The sequence below is a fragment of the Gavia stellata genome, chromosome 9 (genome assembly GCF_030936135.1).
Source record: "Gavia stellata isolate bGavSte3 chromosome 9, bGavSte3.hap2, whole genome shotgun sequence".
Lineage (NCBI taxonomy): Eukaryota > Metazoa > Chordata > Aves > Gaviiformes > Gaviidae > Gavia > Gavia stellata.
In genome coordinates, this window is record NC_082602.1 from 23655868 (window position 1) to 23670721 (window position 14854).

General features: G+C 40.9%; 1 protein-coding gene across 2 annotated transcripts; it reads right to left on the reverse strand.

Moving 5' to 3' along the window:
* Positions 1-6158: 6158 nt before the first annotated feature.
* Positions 6159-13621, reverse strand: CCNJ (cyclin J). Of its 2 annotated transcripts, none has more exons than XM_059821128.1 (5): positions 13553-13621; positions 11430-11640; positions 8699-8998; positions 8448-8574; positions 6159-6802 (listed from the first exon to the last, which is right to left on the reverse strand). In XM_059821128.1, the coding sequence occupies exons 1-5, from the start codon at positions 13619-13621 to the stop codon at positions 6391-6393; spliced, it is 1119 nt and encodes a 372-aa protein (XP_059677111.1). In that variant the 3' UTR covers positions 6159-6390. The 2 variants fall into 2 exon arrangements, with proteins under 2 accessions (XP_059677111.1, XP_059677110.1); XM_059821127.1 differs by having other exon boundaries at positions 8448-8607.
* Between the last annotated feature and the right edge of the window lie 1233 nt (positions 13622-14854).

Consider the following 14854-nt stretch of genomic DNA (forward strand, 5'->3'; position numbering starts at 1 on the left):
TCTACTAGCAGAGAACTTGTTTCCCAGTAGGATCTTATCCTATTTTCACATCTGTCATTCAACAGTCTTTTGGATGCATGGCTACACACCCACTCCTTCATCTGTCAATGAAGATAGTGTTCTAGGTATTCATAATCTCTGCTAGAAGGGTATGGAATATCCAAGTCTTTGGAGATTGTCCTTATTGTGCCACAGTGAACAACCACTAAGATAAGATACGAGCCCTGAGATGCGATGTAAGGCCAGAAGCATAGAACTGCTTTCCAAAATACAGGCATTTTCCCTGGAAACTCAGTCTCTGTGGCATTTCTGAAGAGTTTCTCCATCTCTGGAGATCTGCAGCGATGCCATTTATCCTCCTGCAAAACCTATGCATCTGAACGTATTGCAACACTTAGCAAAACACTACTGTCCTCAGTGTTTTAAAAACAAACAAAACAACTAGAAAACTCTTCTCTAGGTAACGTAGTTGATAGGTGGTTGGAATGCAAATGTGCATATAGTTGACCTCTGTAGAAAAGGGTGAATCAGAACACCATTTGGCAAAATCTTTCATAACCGTTGTGCTGACAATAGGCAGATTCACGATCTGCCCTTCTCTTCTGCTGTGGAGTTGCATTAATAAATCTGTAGGTCAAACTGAAAGGAGGGTAAGTCTTAAAAGTACCCGGTCTGATGGGCTCGAGTATTGGAACATCCATAGCGTAACTGTGCCAGTCTGTCAGTACACATACAATAAATTTCAGTTACTTCTGTTCAATTTTCTGTTTTAATTTTCTGAAGATTTCTAAGTAATGGTTTACATATCTTTCTTTGTTTTCTTAAAGATACCTAGATACCTGAAGATGCATAGAAAAAGGTGTTTAAGGAGAAGATAATTCTTGACAAGTCAGAGCTTGGTTACCAGATAAACTGATTGGAGTCCATAAAAAGTAACTGTAAAATGCTTCATTTAAACTACAAGCATTGCACATATAATAGAGCATTTTTTATATATTAGAAGGTTTTAGCTAGAGAGAGGTTATTCATAAAGATATGTAACAATTCTTTTTTTTCTTAAATAATCCTTCCAAGCTGCAGTTTCAGCTGTAGTATTTTTTTTTTCCTCCCCAGTTACCACATATCATATCCAGATGCCATAACTGCATTTGCAGTTAGTAACTGAAGCTGTATATCAAACCGGCACTCGTTTTTCAGAAATTCCCAGCAAAGAATTTTCTTTTGACATGTATTTTCACCCATATCTAAACACTGTTTTGTTTTTGTGGGTCTGCTTAGTTTCTCTCATCAATCATGAATAAGTATCCTTTAGTTAAATTACAATGTTTAAAACCAAAGTTACTGTTGCTTACCTCTCATGGAATAAGATAATAGACTAGAATATTTCAGTTGGAAGTGACCTACAACAACCACCTAGGTAAGGAATGAAAACTAGGAAATGAACCTTTTTTTGCAGACTGTAGCAAGACCATAACATGTCTCTTCAGTACCACAAGAAATAAGCCAGTGTGTTATGTTATAGGAAGATACTAACTATACATTACCTGTGCAATAAACTATAAATTAGCATTCTAATGGCTGTAAATCTCCTAGTAATTAATGACTGATTAGCATGAAAAAATTCCTACAGAATATATAGCCTTAGAGTGGTCTTTTAAATGATTCATAGAAATGGAAAATGCATACTTTCTTTTAAGAGAGCTTTAATGGGTTGTTCTATGGAAGTGTTCTTTTATCTTGCTGTACCAGGAGAGTAAATTCAAGTGTTTAAAGAATAGCAAGTAGTATTTCTAAACAGTTTTAGAATGCATATTCCAGTGGTAACAATTTAACTGACTTGCATTGGTGAACATGAGCATTATATACTGAATCTCAGGTTTATGGTTTTAACACCTGTAAGTCTTCCTTAAGTCTCCCTTCTTCTCTTGGTAGGACTAGCAGCAGAAGCCCACATCCTTGGTTGTATGGAGAATTTTTAAAACCTGGAGCTACTTTCTATACAGTTACTCTTTAATTATTCAGTTATAAGTAAGTTGAGGGGTTTTTTTGAATGTTCAGTAGCAAATGCATTCTGACAAAGAAAAGCATGTCTTGTTTATTGAAGTTATATAAATTTACTACATAACATTTAATTACAGGGAAAGAGCAAAATGTGTAATGCACACTTCACAACTATGTGCTTGTGCCATAACTTCTAAAATATCATTGTAATGGGAACTAAAAATAACAGTGTGTATTTTGTCATTGCTGCTTTACTTGGTGTTTTAAAAAAATTGCTGTTGACAACCTTGTAAAAAATAAGACTAATTGGGCATTTGTGTTCAGTCAGATAAGGCCTTATCTACTTAAGAGACTTGTTCCTGTGAACATTCAGAATGTAGAGCTAATAAATTTTTAAAGGAGGATGCTACATTACATTCTTCACAGCAGTATTACAGTTGCAAAAAATCTTTATTTCTGGTGATGTGCTAGTCACTAAAATGTTAACTTGAAATGTCATCTTTTAAGCTAAATTTGCAATTCTGGAAGAATATAAATATCTTCATATTTAATGTAGATAATGAACCTGGGTCATGGGAAGCAGAGATAAAGCTTTTTTTGTTATGTACAAACACAAAATGCCTCAGACTTGCAATTTAAAATCTGAAGTTGAGACTTCTACTGAAATATTGAAGTGAAAAGTAGTTGGCAGTCCTTTTACTTGTTAAGAGACTCATGAAGGTCATGGGTAGTTCCTATTTTGCAATTATACTAAAAAATATAAAAATTTAAGATTTTAAGGATATAGTCTAGGGTGAAGACTAAACTTTCCAGATTGAAGTATCCATGTAATATGCATGCCACCCACCTTAGTGGGACAGTAGAGCTTGCTCTCCCTCTGTCTCTAGGCCCTCTAGAAGGGTTTTCACAATCAGAGTTTATTCCTAAATGGATGGGTGCAAGCTAACAGAGACATCACAATTTCATTTTCTAACTTTAAAGGAATTAAATTCAATGCAACCTACTTAATTTTTGGAGCTCTAGCCATAATCACATAGCCTTGTTACAAATGTGAAATGTGTACATTATTAGGAAGAACTAGAATTTCTTTTAGTAAGGAGAAGTTATCAGAAATTGTATGCATCCAAAAAATATTTCTGCTAGGCTGCATCATGATTTTATGCTGCCTTTGCCACTATTGAGCCTTCACAGTTATGGTAAATAACTTAAGCAGTTGTTGTTCTTGACAAAAGGCTATTCCTGCATCTTCTCCTAAATGATTTCTAGTATTAGAAGTATGAGAGTGCCAGAATCACTGCTTTTTTTTTTTAAGAGAACAAAATGAATTCACCCCCCTGCTCTTGAACTACTGCAGTTCTTTTGTTCTTGATTTCTTTGTTACAGCTGTGCACTAGACACACTGTTGAAGTGTACAATGTTTAGCATATGCTGTGGGTGCAATTAGTTTTAAAGCCCCTTCCTGTGTGATTTCCTTCCTGGTTTTTTTTAATTGTAAAGTCAGTGTTCCTGAAGCTTATTATAGTGTCACAGAAAGAGTAGTGAGAAAGAAAGTCCTTACATCTTCAGCCTGTACACAGGGATGATATAAGACAGATTAGGGTCAGTTTACATATTAAAAAAAAAACAACCCACACACAAAAGTATAATACACACTGAAGCCTTCTTACACAAAACTAGTTTTATTTTTAAAAATAAGTTGAATGCATAGCACTCACAAAGATTCCATTGTTTTGGACATTTTGCATTTAGGAGCACCATTCTTATTTATGCCATAAAAAACACATTTGGTTCTAATAGTAAGAACAGTGTATTTTTAATGTACACTGGTAAAGCCCTTTTAAATAATGTATTGAAACTGTTCAGTGTACATTTTCTCTGTACTCATTATGCAGCTGTAGTGTCAGAAAAAATTCAGACTAAGTAATAAATTAAAAACAAACAGCATGTAGTGGATCTTTTTACAGTTTACCTAATGTCTTAAAATAGTCAAATAAAAAATACCCTATTAAATGTAAATTTGCAGTATTAACTAACTGAATAAGCCCCCCGCCCATTATAATTCCAGTGTTAAGTATTAGTTAAATTTTTATATATCAAATGCCTATGGGATAAATTTACTAATACCCCCAAAAAGAAGAGTCTATACTGCTGTGTCACAAATAAAGATGACAAGTTAGCTGACTTAAAGATTTTACAGAAAAAATTGCTACAGGCATCTGCTGTTACTTCAAGTCATGGTCTATTACAAGACTGTACATTCATAGCATCAGAGGTAGTTAGAGCACTGAGGACTTAGATATAGCATTGCAACAAAATGAAACCAGCAGAAGGAAGTCCATTTCCATCTTAAAATGGGTAACAATGCTGAATAAAAAGCATGGCATGGAAAGTCTCTACTTAACACTACTCTCAAACGTGGGGAAATATTCATTAAGACATGAAGAGAGGAGGGGTAAAAACAAAAAACAAAACCAAATCAACTTGCACTTTAAGAATTGACCACACTATGCCTATTTCAAAGTTGATTCTCTAGCATAAAGCAAAGAGGGTCATCTCTTTCATTCACCCTCCTATCCCTCTTGACTTGCACATATATGCTACAAAAGCCCACCAAAGAAAAAAAGGGATTTACCCAAAGAAACAAAACAAGAGAAACAGGATTTCTTCTCCTCAACAATAAATAGTTTTTTGTAGCATGTTACCATTCAGCCCCAGAAAGACTGAACATAGCTGTCCTCCCTCCATTCTGAACATAAGGCCCCCTCTCCTTGATAATATACCTTAATTGCCCGTACTTTCAAAACAGTCTCTGTAAGATTCACAATTCTTCAGTGTCATTAGATGGTACACAATTTTAAAGTGCTGCCACTAAGACAGACAGGGGAGAAGAAGGTGGTAAAAGAACAAATAAACAACCAAAGCCTTAAGCCCACATACTATAAAGGTATTTTAAAGTAGTAAGAATCCTGTCACCCATGCCTCTTCCTCCCATACTCTACCACAGGAGAAAGTCAGGTATCTTCTTGTATTAAAAAAAAAATATCCTCCATTAATATCTCTACCACCATTTTCATCCAAGAGTTGGATTAGTGAAGCTTTCTACCCTCAGACTATCCACTCCACAGGAGATAGTGTAATTCCATAAAGTTATGTAATTAGCACCTTAATTGTGATAAAGCAGTTCACTCTGCAATATATTTTTGATCCACCCATTTAGAAGAGTAAATCTCTGCCTTTTCTTCTGGAACTCCCAAATAGTAGAAGAAAAAGTTGCCCCACTATTACCTGAGAATTTCCCTCCACTATAGGCCTGACAGAACTGGATTTCTATAAGCATTTAACTGTACTTTTTTTGTACAAGTGATACTGTCAGTACAACTGGAGGATGCTTTCTGTTGATTAATAATACCTGTGTGTTTGTGTGTGTGTACACAGAGGAATCACAGCCACAGTGGTAGTTCTGGTACAGTACAAGTTCAACTGAAACCTTCTCTTTTCTTCCGTTACTCAATACCACACTGCTGGGCAGAAGTTCATATCTACATGCTGTGAACACTTAACATATCCCTTTGGTACTCTGCATATAGATGCCCTGAAGAAAAGCCAGTCCACTTTCTATAGTCTCTTCCCTCTCTACCTTCCTCCCTCAAGTTACACCCAATGAAGCATACAAACCAGCAGCACAGAGTAACAAGTAGGAAATTCCCTGAGTTAGTATGAAAGAGTTACTTTAAACATAAAAAGGATAGGGAGAAAAAAGAAGCAAAATCATAGTGTCTAGCCTGTGAGGTATAAAACTTAAAAACTAGCCAAAATACCAGTTAACTCAAATGCCTTAGCCTAAAGCAAATACCCAACACAAGTGCTGAAAAAGGGGCAAGAGTATGGAGTTAGCCAGATGAGATTTGTTTCTTCCTGTGGTCCCCATGTATCTGGAGAAGTCTGGCATTCAATGGATTCTTAAGTTTCAGTAAATTTAAAGTTAGTGTTAATACTGTATGGTGGTATTACATAAATGTTTTCAAAATAATACTGCATATCTCCTTCATTAAAAGGTAAGTCTGTAGTTAGTCCACAGCTATTTTTCTTTTGACTAGTATTTCAAAGATGTGCATTAGAAGCACAGAGTATTCCGAGTGTCAGAGTAAGAACTTACTATCCCCAGGTATACACATTCTTTTTACAGGGTGTTCTGTATGCTTATTTCTTGCAGTCTGTATTTGAGCTATGGTACTAGTTGCCAATCCAGTTGCTTTTTTCTGGAGAGACACTTTTTTTATTCAATTTGTTGCCCTCAAACTTATTTGAGGTTTAACAAAAAACCAAAACAGTTCCCCTCAACACAACTTCCCACCCCAAACAAACAAGCACAAAACCATTTTATACTTATCACCTCTCAAAGCAGGGAGTAATACAGGAATATCGTCCATTCACTTGGTAACTCCGGTTGTAGGAGACACTTATGCATGGCTTCACTTCTAGCGGAACAGCCAGTGACATTGCAGCACCAGTCTGTACATGGCCTCGAGCCTGAACGCTAGACTGTAAGGCAGCAGGGCAAGTCTGAAGTGGGTAAGATGCTGTATGATTAGATGATAATATCTGCTGACAGTTTTGCTGCTGTGATGTCTGATGGTGATACTGTAATGAAGACTGATGAGCTTGGAGATAGTGTGGTATGTGCTGTTGAGCATTAGCCTGCTGGGGAGTTGAAGCTGGGGTCTGAAATACAGTATGTTGAGCAGACTGAGCATGTTGTCCTTTTTGTTTGTTTGCTTCCTTCACATCATTATCATGCGCACTAAAACAAATTGAGAAGATAGAATACATAAAAATAGGTATCAAAATAATTTAAACTCTTTTGGGTTAACTTTTAAGAGCACTTTAACAAATGGTGCAATTATCTGAAAGCTTCCAAAGCTTTTAAAAAAAGAGAAAATAATTTTAGCCTACTGTTCAAAATCATCTGAGGTTTTAAATTTTTTCTTTAGGATACAGTTTCTTTTCAGCATTTCACTTCATAGGAATATGAAATGCAGATAAAAGCCAAGTACAATACAAATAATACAGCAGTATCTAAAATTACCAGTGCAATAAGGTCTACTAGTCTACTGCAATAAAGTGCCACATTACTAGAACCTGAAATTAAAACTTCCTTGCTGCTTCTGCCTCATTTAAATTGGGTAATAGAGTGTATGGTTTTTAAAAACATGGTATCGGAGGGCTTTTAAAGATCTGCATTGCAGTACTTAAAAGATCATGTGTATATATATTTATATTGAAACCTGCTTTGAGGAGTGGAAATGCATTTTTTTTTTTCTTCCTCTCACCTTTTTTCTAGCCCACCTAGTACTTAAGTTAGACAGCTCAGTTCACCTGAATTGCCTTTGATTTATACCTGTCTCAAATGTATTTAGACATACTCTTGCTCTTATGCTGAGGTTAAGCAGGTGCCACCTATATGCTTCAGTCAGGCCTAAAATCATGTAAGTTTTCTGGTACTGCCTATACAGGGCAGATCTCTTGAAGACAGTTGGAGTTCAACCCCTCACTAGTCTTTCCTAAAAGATTGCTAACTTTTTATGGTGCACTGCAAAGATGACTGAAAGGCTTTGCCCCTACCCCGAGTGTTCCAGAGCAATATTGAAAACACTTCTGCAATAGCACTTGCATACTTTAGGTACTATCCCTTTCATGACACATACTAGCGAAGCCAAAAGAGGCCATCAGGGGTGATAATGTCACACTTATAAGGAAGACATGATTCTTCCAGGTACAGCTGTTTCTGTGCTTCTACAGACAACAACTATAATTAGATCTGGGCAACAGCAAACTTTTGTAGGAGGAAAGCAATTATGGTAGGCATAGGTTTTGATCGTAAGGTTTAGAATGAAAGAACCGATTGTGTAACATCCCTTCCCAGTAAGGTTCACTTGGCATTCGTTGGCATTTTTATCTCATGTCAGCTGTATTTCTCTACTGCAGTGAAAAATGGATACAGCAAAAATGGATACAACCTCCTGGTCATTTCCTCCCCCCAAAGCTGGCCACTCAAACAGTCTGTATGTTTGATTCATAACCTGTTTGGAGCATCCTTTGAACTTCCAAGGCATAGAGCCTTCAGTATCTTTTTCCTCTCTGAGGAGACTACAGAGATTGGGAATAAGTTATTTAACAGATTCACAAAGGATGCCCAAAGATGTTCAGTGGAAATGCAAGCCTGAGGTTTGTTTGTTGAAAGAACAGGAAAGAGGTTAGATCTGATAACTGTTTTGTTCTTTCCAAAAAAGAAAACCTTATTACCTAATGATACTAGCTAGTACCTAAGTATTTTTAGAATAGAAAAATTGAAATTCAAAAATAAATTTACTTTTAGTGCTAACAGCAACTAAGCATACCAACAGATGCGGAAATGGGCTTAAAAAAAGCTGCTGCTGTTAACTTACATTAATAGTCGCTCAATACACGGCACTAGGAAATCCCAGGAGTATGCAGTAAGGTGATGCAGTCGGGTAGGCCATGTTGGTGAGAGACGCAAAATAATCCTCGAAGAAGCTACACAAGCAGTAGCAACTAAAGAAGGGGCATAATTTAAAAATGCATGATCTAGAAAAAAGGAATAAGAAAAAGATTCATTTAAGTTGGACATTGTTTGTCAAGACAACAAAGGAATCATTACCTGAAATATGTAACTCACCTTGCAGTGATACTTCCAGAAAGTAATCAGCATATTTTGCCATATATAACTTAGTCTTCTCTAAGCAAACCATTGGCCAGCCATCATGAAGATCAGTCTCATGGACAGCAATAGAAAGATAATAGTCGATGAAATGAGCAGCAGTTGGGAGGCACAAATTCCACTGAAATGTTTCTAGCAACAACAACTCCATATGAAGCAAATTCTGTTTTGTTAGTACCAAATTCATGTTAGTCATACAACCCAAGCTGTTCAACTGTTCAAGTTTGGGAACACTGTCTTCCTTTTCTTCAAATTTACCTTCAGGTGAACAGAAAGAGGAGGGAAAAAAAAACGTTCAGCACAAGCGAACTATAAAAGATTGTATCTAACTTCTGCATTGGTCATATTTCAGTTCTATTATGTCAAAAAAGCTTGAGACTTACCTACAGATGCAAAGCTCAAATGGAAGATTTCAGAGACAAAAAGGGGTATGTACTATAAAGGGCTAAATTTCAGCATATAATGTCAAACACCATGTAGGGTACTGTGCAGTGCCATGTTCCTGTTGGTTTTCCCACCCCGTCACACAGAAGGCAGTTGCCAAGAGCAGAAGTAAGCTGTATTAGGACATCGTTGGCACTGCAGACGCAAGTTTTTGTCACCAAATTATTGTATAACGTGCCCCCATCATCAATGAAATACCACTGTGATGTGACTTGGCATACACAACACCACAGCGTTTGGCTTTAATCACCCTCCCACCCCCACATACCCTTTTTGTTTCTAAAACTCATTAGAGTATAGCTAGAGCTCTAGCCAACGTGGCTGCTTTTAATGCCTATTATGGTAGGTACATTTGTGTATTTGATAGCTGACAAGATGCTCCAGCATTTCAAACAAGTGGATTTCAGCAATTTGTATCTGAAAACCCACACTGCCATATATACTGTTACAACTTTAATACTGCTGGTAGCTTCAGCTTTCCTTGGACTTCAGCTTGTCAGGCCTGTATGTTTTTAGCCTAAAGCAAAATTGTGTATGTAGAAAACCCATTAATAAGAGAAACAAGTGTCACATTTCCATACAGTTTGCCATATGGCTGTGCTATTTCAATTTCATTGCAAATTCTTTCCATCTTACAACTCTCTATTCAGTACTACACAATATGTTGTAAATGCACATTTTTAGAGAGTTTTGCAGGACTGAACATACTGATCGTTTGCCCCCGCCCCCAACAGTGGAGGTACTTATACAGGACTTAATCCAACACCAGTCCCAGTCTGATAGTTTGTTTCCCATACTCTAGTAAGTACAGAATTAAAAGCTTCAGGAGTCACATCATAATTTCTCTTACTACTTCTATAACCTTACTGGATATATCACAGTGTGACTTGTCCGACTTATTGCACTGCTGATTAAACTGCTTGTTTAAGCCACACAGGGCAAAAGTTTAAAATAGCATTCTGGTTTGTGCTTTCTGAACCAATTCATACACTGCTTCTCAGAAGAGTGAGTACTCCAAGCTTCCAGAGCTCTACTTGCAGCTTGTTATGAAAGATGGCAGAGGTGATTTAAAAAAAAAAAAAAAAAAAAATCGTAATTCTCTTCAGAACATGAATTTCATTTGAAAATCTGGCATTAGTTCAAAGCCAATCCATTTTCCTAAATGGATTATGCTGGTTTCTGAGGCAAGGTTTTCATACTCAGCAGCTCGTCCTTTGCCAAGGGAAGATGGCTGGCTGGTGGCATCCAGTCAAAGTTTACCTCCAGAAGAATCTGAAATAACCCTTTTCTTGTTTAATTGTTCTGCTGATCGCTGTATTGGTGGAGACAGGGGATGCAATGAAAGCAAGCAGTATACCAAAAATAGCCAACACCTCAGTGCTCTGGTTTTCTAGCGAAGCAGGCCTAGAGCCACAGTGCTATGTATCTTATTTGAGAAAGTGAAAATAGATTCAGAGAAACAGATCAGCAGAAACTGAACCAACAGTTAGTTCTGCTGCCAGGACCTGCTTCTCTGAATCTATTGGTTTATGAACAAGTGCCAGCAGGTATCCCAGCAAACTACACCCATATCTCTTTGAGGACATCTAAAAGGGGTCCACAAATGTCAAAAGATGGATACACACCGCAAGAATCTAGCCGAGGTCAATATAAGCAGCACTGTTCATAGGAGTGTTTGTAATTAATTCTGTCTTGAGAGTACTGTCCATTCACCAATGTACTTCACCAGTATTACATTTTATATATGACAATACAGGCTGTATGTTAGCCTTAGCTTGCTTAAAGAACATCGCAGTTTATGAAATCTGAAGTATTCCAGAACCACACAGCACCATCAGCAAGGTGCAGTGGAGTCTACATATGGTTTATTTAATTTCTTCCTTTATCACTGGTACGCAAATTTCTCATTTCCAGCACTGGATCTGCCTATTTTGAGATGTCCTCAGAAAGACAGTCTTTCTATTCCTACAATGCAGGTCTGAAACTTCACCTTAGAACAATTTGTTTCCAAGCATAAACATTGGGTTTTAATGTTTTTTCTCTCCTCAATTCCATCAGGTGCCACAGAAGTCAAAACAAGAGTCTAAGGACAGGCTCCACCAATTGGGCCAAATTGATATACACAAATCTGCCTGTCATTATAACCACTGTGTTTCCCCTGCCTGCTATATCCCATCAAGACACGCCTTGTATTTGGCAGTAGAACCTATATTGCTCTAATTAAAGTTTGGTGCTACATACTTACTTGCTAAAAGTAAACAGGAAAGAGCAACCACATGCAGCTGCTGTATAGATATGTCATAACGATCCATAAAGAGGTCCAACAGATAGACAGCTAGATGTCGTGCAGCAGGACAGAGTCTGAACCGATTGCTCACAATGGCTATCAGATCTGCAAAGTATCTTCTCAGATGTAACTGGGGAGATTGACCTTTGTAGGAGGGCAGCTTCAGCTCCTAGATGGACAGCAGCATGTAATTTTATTAAAACCATCATTTAGTTTGAATTGGTATCAGATTAATATAGCTGATATTCTCAAATTTATCATGGAATTTTCAAAGGATTTCTCCCCTCTTCCTTCTGTTCCCATCATTTCAGCATCCCTTTTCACAGAACAAAATCTATTTGTTGTATTACAGAAGAACTAAGAAATAATTTGGTTCTGCATTAGGATAATAATTTAAAATTTAACATATTTTCATTGGGCAATTGGCTAGAGTGACTTTAGCTTTTACCACTTCTGTTGTATTACCTCTACTGCAAAGGCTGTACCTCCCAGCAGGGAAACAGCAAGGGTACGCGAGTACTCCTCAGCTGCTTCAATGCAAAGTCCAATAGCTTAACTCAACCCCCTCCTCCTACAGCTCGATCTGAGCAATCAGACTTTGTACTGAAGTGTTTGCATGTTCCAATGCTGCCAGTTCTCCTGCAGGTCCCTCCAGGAGAAGGGCACTAACAGCTAGCTGAAGGTAGCAACATTAGGAAGAGGAATGGGGTGCGCATGTGTCAATGTTTGCTGCATGCACGTTTAAACCCTGACTTAATCTGATCTGATTGATGTTGCACTGACACTGATTACAGTGTGCTCTCAGGCATTTAGTTAAGCATCCAGAAACTTCACATGGTCTCAGATTTGGGGGGGTGACCCCACATAACAAAAGTCCTACCAACACCACAGATGAGAAAAAAAATCTATGGCACGATCTATTTTGAATAGATAATTTGGACTGGTAGAAAGAACGTTCCTGAGGCTCCTGCCTAGTAGCTGGTATCTCCTCTTGTATACAGCAGAACAGCAGTGCTATCTTCTGTTACCATGAATAAATTTATGAGTTAGACTGTGCAGCCCAGATTAAGTAGGATTTTGAGTACAATTAAACTTCCAGAAGGACAATCTGATGACATCAAGTTGGAATGGAGTCGCCCAAAATTTTCAAAGTTTTATGGTCAATTCAAAGTTCTGAAACATGCTATTGAAGTGAAAAAAGAAACCAAACAAACCAATAAAAAACCCACCCATACCTACTAAGCTTTAGAATTCACCTTTCACAAGACTAACTTAGTTTTAGTAATGGGAACTTTGGTAGCAAATATATTATCCTGTCCTTATGTTCCCCCCCACCCCTGCGAACAAAAAAGTTGCTTTAGCAGTCACACCTTCAAGAAGGATAATCCACTCATCAAGCACTATCAGGCAGCAAAAGCACATTTTTAGCAGGTTCAGTCACTGTAAACTAATTTTCAAGTCTGAGCATAAGGTGTGCTTTATTATGAAAGTAGCCCCGAAGAGCAACTTTGAGTCAGTCGAAGCAACTTCAAAGCAGTATTGCCTAAACCCTCTACTATTCTTAGTGCACCTAGTGTTTGGTTGGTGGTTTTTTTGTGTTGTTTTTTTTTTTTGTTACAATAGCATCATAATGCTTTCTGCAGAGTTTAAACTTGGACCCACTTACACATCCAAACCGAAGAACCAAGCGCACCGTGACCCCTTTGCTTTTTTAAAGTGCAGAGCGAGAACAGTCCGGTCAGTCAGATAAAGTGTCAAGACTGCGGACAGTCTGAGCATGAACTGAGGGGAAGACACCGTGTTTTCCAAGGTTTAGAAAAGCCAACTCCACCAAAACCCCGGCGGGCCGAGCCCGCCGAGCGGCGGCCGCCTCACAGGCGCTTTCCACCCCGCTTCAAGCCGCCGCGCTGGCTCCTCTCCGGAGAGCCGGCTCCGATTGTTGAGCCCTCACAAAGGCGCCGAGGCCGCCAGCCCTCCGCTTGCCCCGCGGCGCGGGGCCGGGAGCGCCCTCCACCCGCCGCCGCCCCCCCAGGCTCCCCGCCGCCCCCCGCAGACCAACCACCGCCGCCGCGACGGGCTACCTTGTAGCGAAGCGCTTGGTGGATGTCGGCAGCCAGTTGTCCTGTCCACCACTGCGCCTCCAGCTCCATCGGCGGGGCGGCGCGGCAGCCGGGGCCTGGGCAAAGCGGAGGAAGCGGCGCTCGCTGAGCGCGAGCGGGGCGGGACGGGACGGGCAGCACCACCCTCGCCCCTTCCTCGCTCCCTCCCGGTTAAACGCGATCAGCTGCCGCCCGCGCCGCGGGGCGCCCCCGGCCCCAAGGCCCAGCTGACCGCCATGCGGGGCACAAGTGAGGCTCGTTAAGCGCCCCCCTCCCGCCGCAGGGCACAGCCGGGCGAGGCGGGCGTGGAGGAGCCGGCGGCCGCGGCCCCGGAGGAGGGCGATCGCGCCCCGACAAAGGCCGGCAGCGCTTCCCCTGCTGAAGCCACCACTCACCCTACGCAGCGGCGCGGCTGGCGGCCGCGGTGGGGCCTGGCCCAGGGCACCTGAGGGCGGCGCGGCGTCCCGAGGGCTCCCCCGCCATCACGCGGCGCCGCCCGCCTCGCCCATTGTTAAAGGGCCGAACGGGCCGGTGTGTGTACAAAGCCAAGCAGCGCCCGCACGCGGCCGCCCGCCCGCCAATCGCCTGCCGCCTTACAGCACAGCCCGCCCGCCGGGCGCCAATCAGGGCGCAGCGCTCACAGAGCACGCCGAACCCCGCGCTCCATGGCCACGCGCGGGACGGCTTTGGGCCCGCGGAGCTGCCGTAGCCGCCCCGATAAAGGCCTGGGGAGGAGGGGGTGGGGCGCCGCGGGAGGGGGCGGTGTCGCCTGGACACGCCGCTGGAAGCGGCCCCACGCACCCGGAGAGGGCTCGGGGCCTTGGCCTCACCCTTTCGCAGGGACCCTTGGCGTGGTGTAACCCTTACTGGGGGCTGCGGGGCCCTTGGGGCCTTCCCGCTGGGTGTCTCGGGAGAGCCGGGTTAGCGGGGCTCTCCCCGGCCGGAGCATGGTGGTGCCTAGGTCCCTGAGCACCTGATAGCATCTTTTTCCTTTCTGTTTTCTCTTTTCCCCTGGCTCTTTCCCTTTTCGATTCAGCTGTGAGGTTTTTAACACGTGGAGTGATTGTGTCAGGAGCTGCGTCTCATTTAGCTCTCTTACACTTGAGATGCGTTTTCCCTTCAGCAGTAAAGGACATACACCTCTTGGGCTGCAAAAGCTGTGTGGCTCAAGTGTGCGATTTAGTTGTGGGTGAGCTCTTGTTCACTGCTAGTTAAGTTCCAGGGAGCATGTTTGTAATAGCACGCATCCTCCTTTTAAATAGCCTGTGCTATTCACCTGAGTGA

Coding starts and splice junctions, on each gene's coding strand:
- CCNJ (XM_059821127.1), bottom strand. CDS start 13,621: ATGGAGCTGGAGGCGCAGTGGTGGACAGGACAACTGGCTGCCGACATC. Junction 8,608..8,698: donor TCTGGAAGTATCACTGCAAG/GTGAGTTACATA, acceptor CCTTTTTTCTAG/ATCATGCATTTTTAAATTAT. Junction 6,803..8,447: donor TGTATTGAGCGACTATTAAT/GTAAGTTAACAG, acceptor AATTTGTTTTAG/TGCGCATGATAATGATGTGA.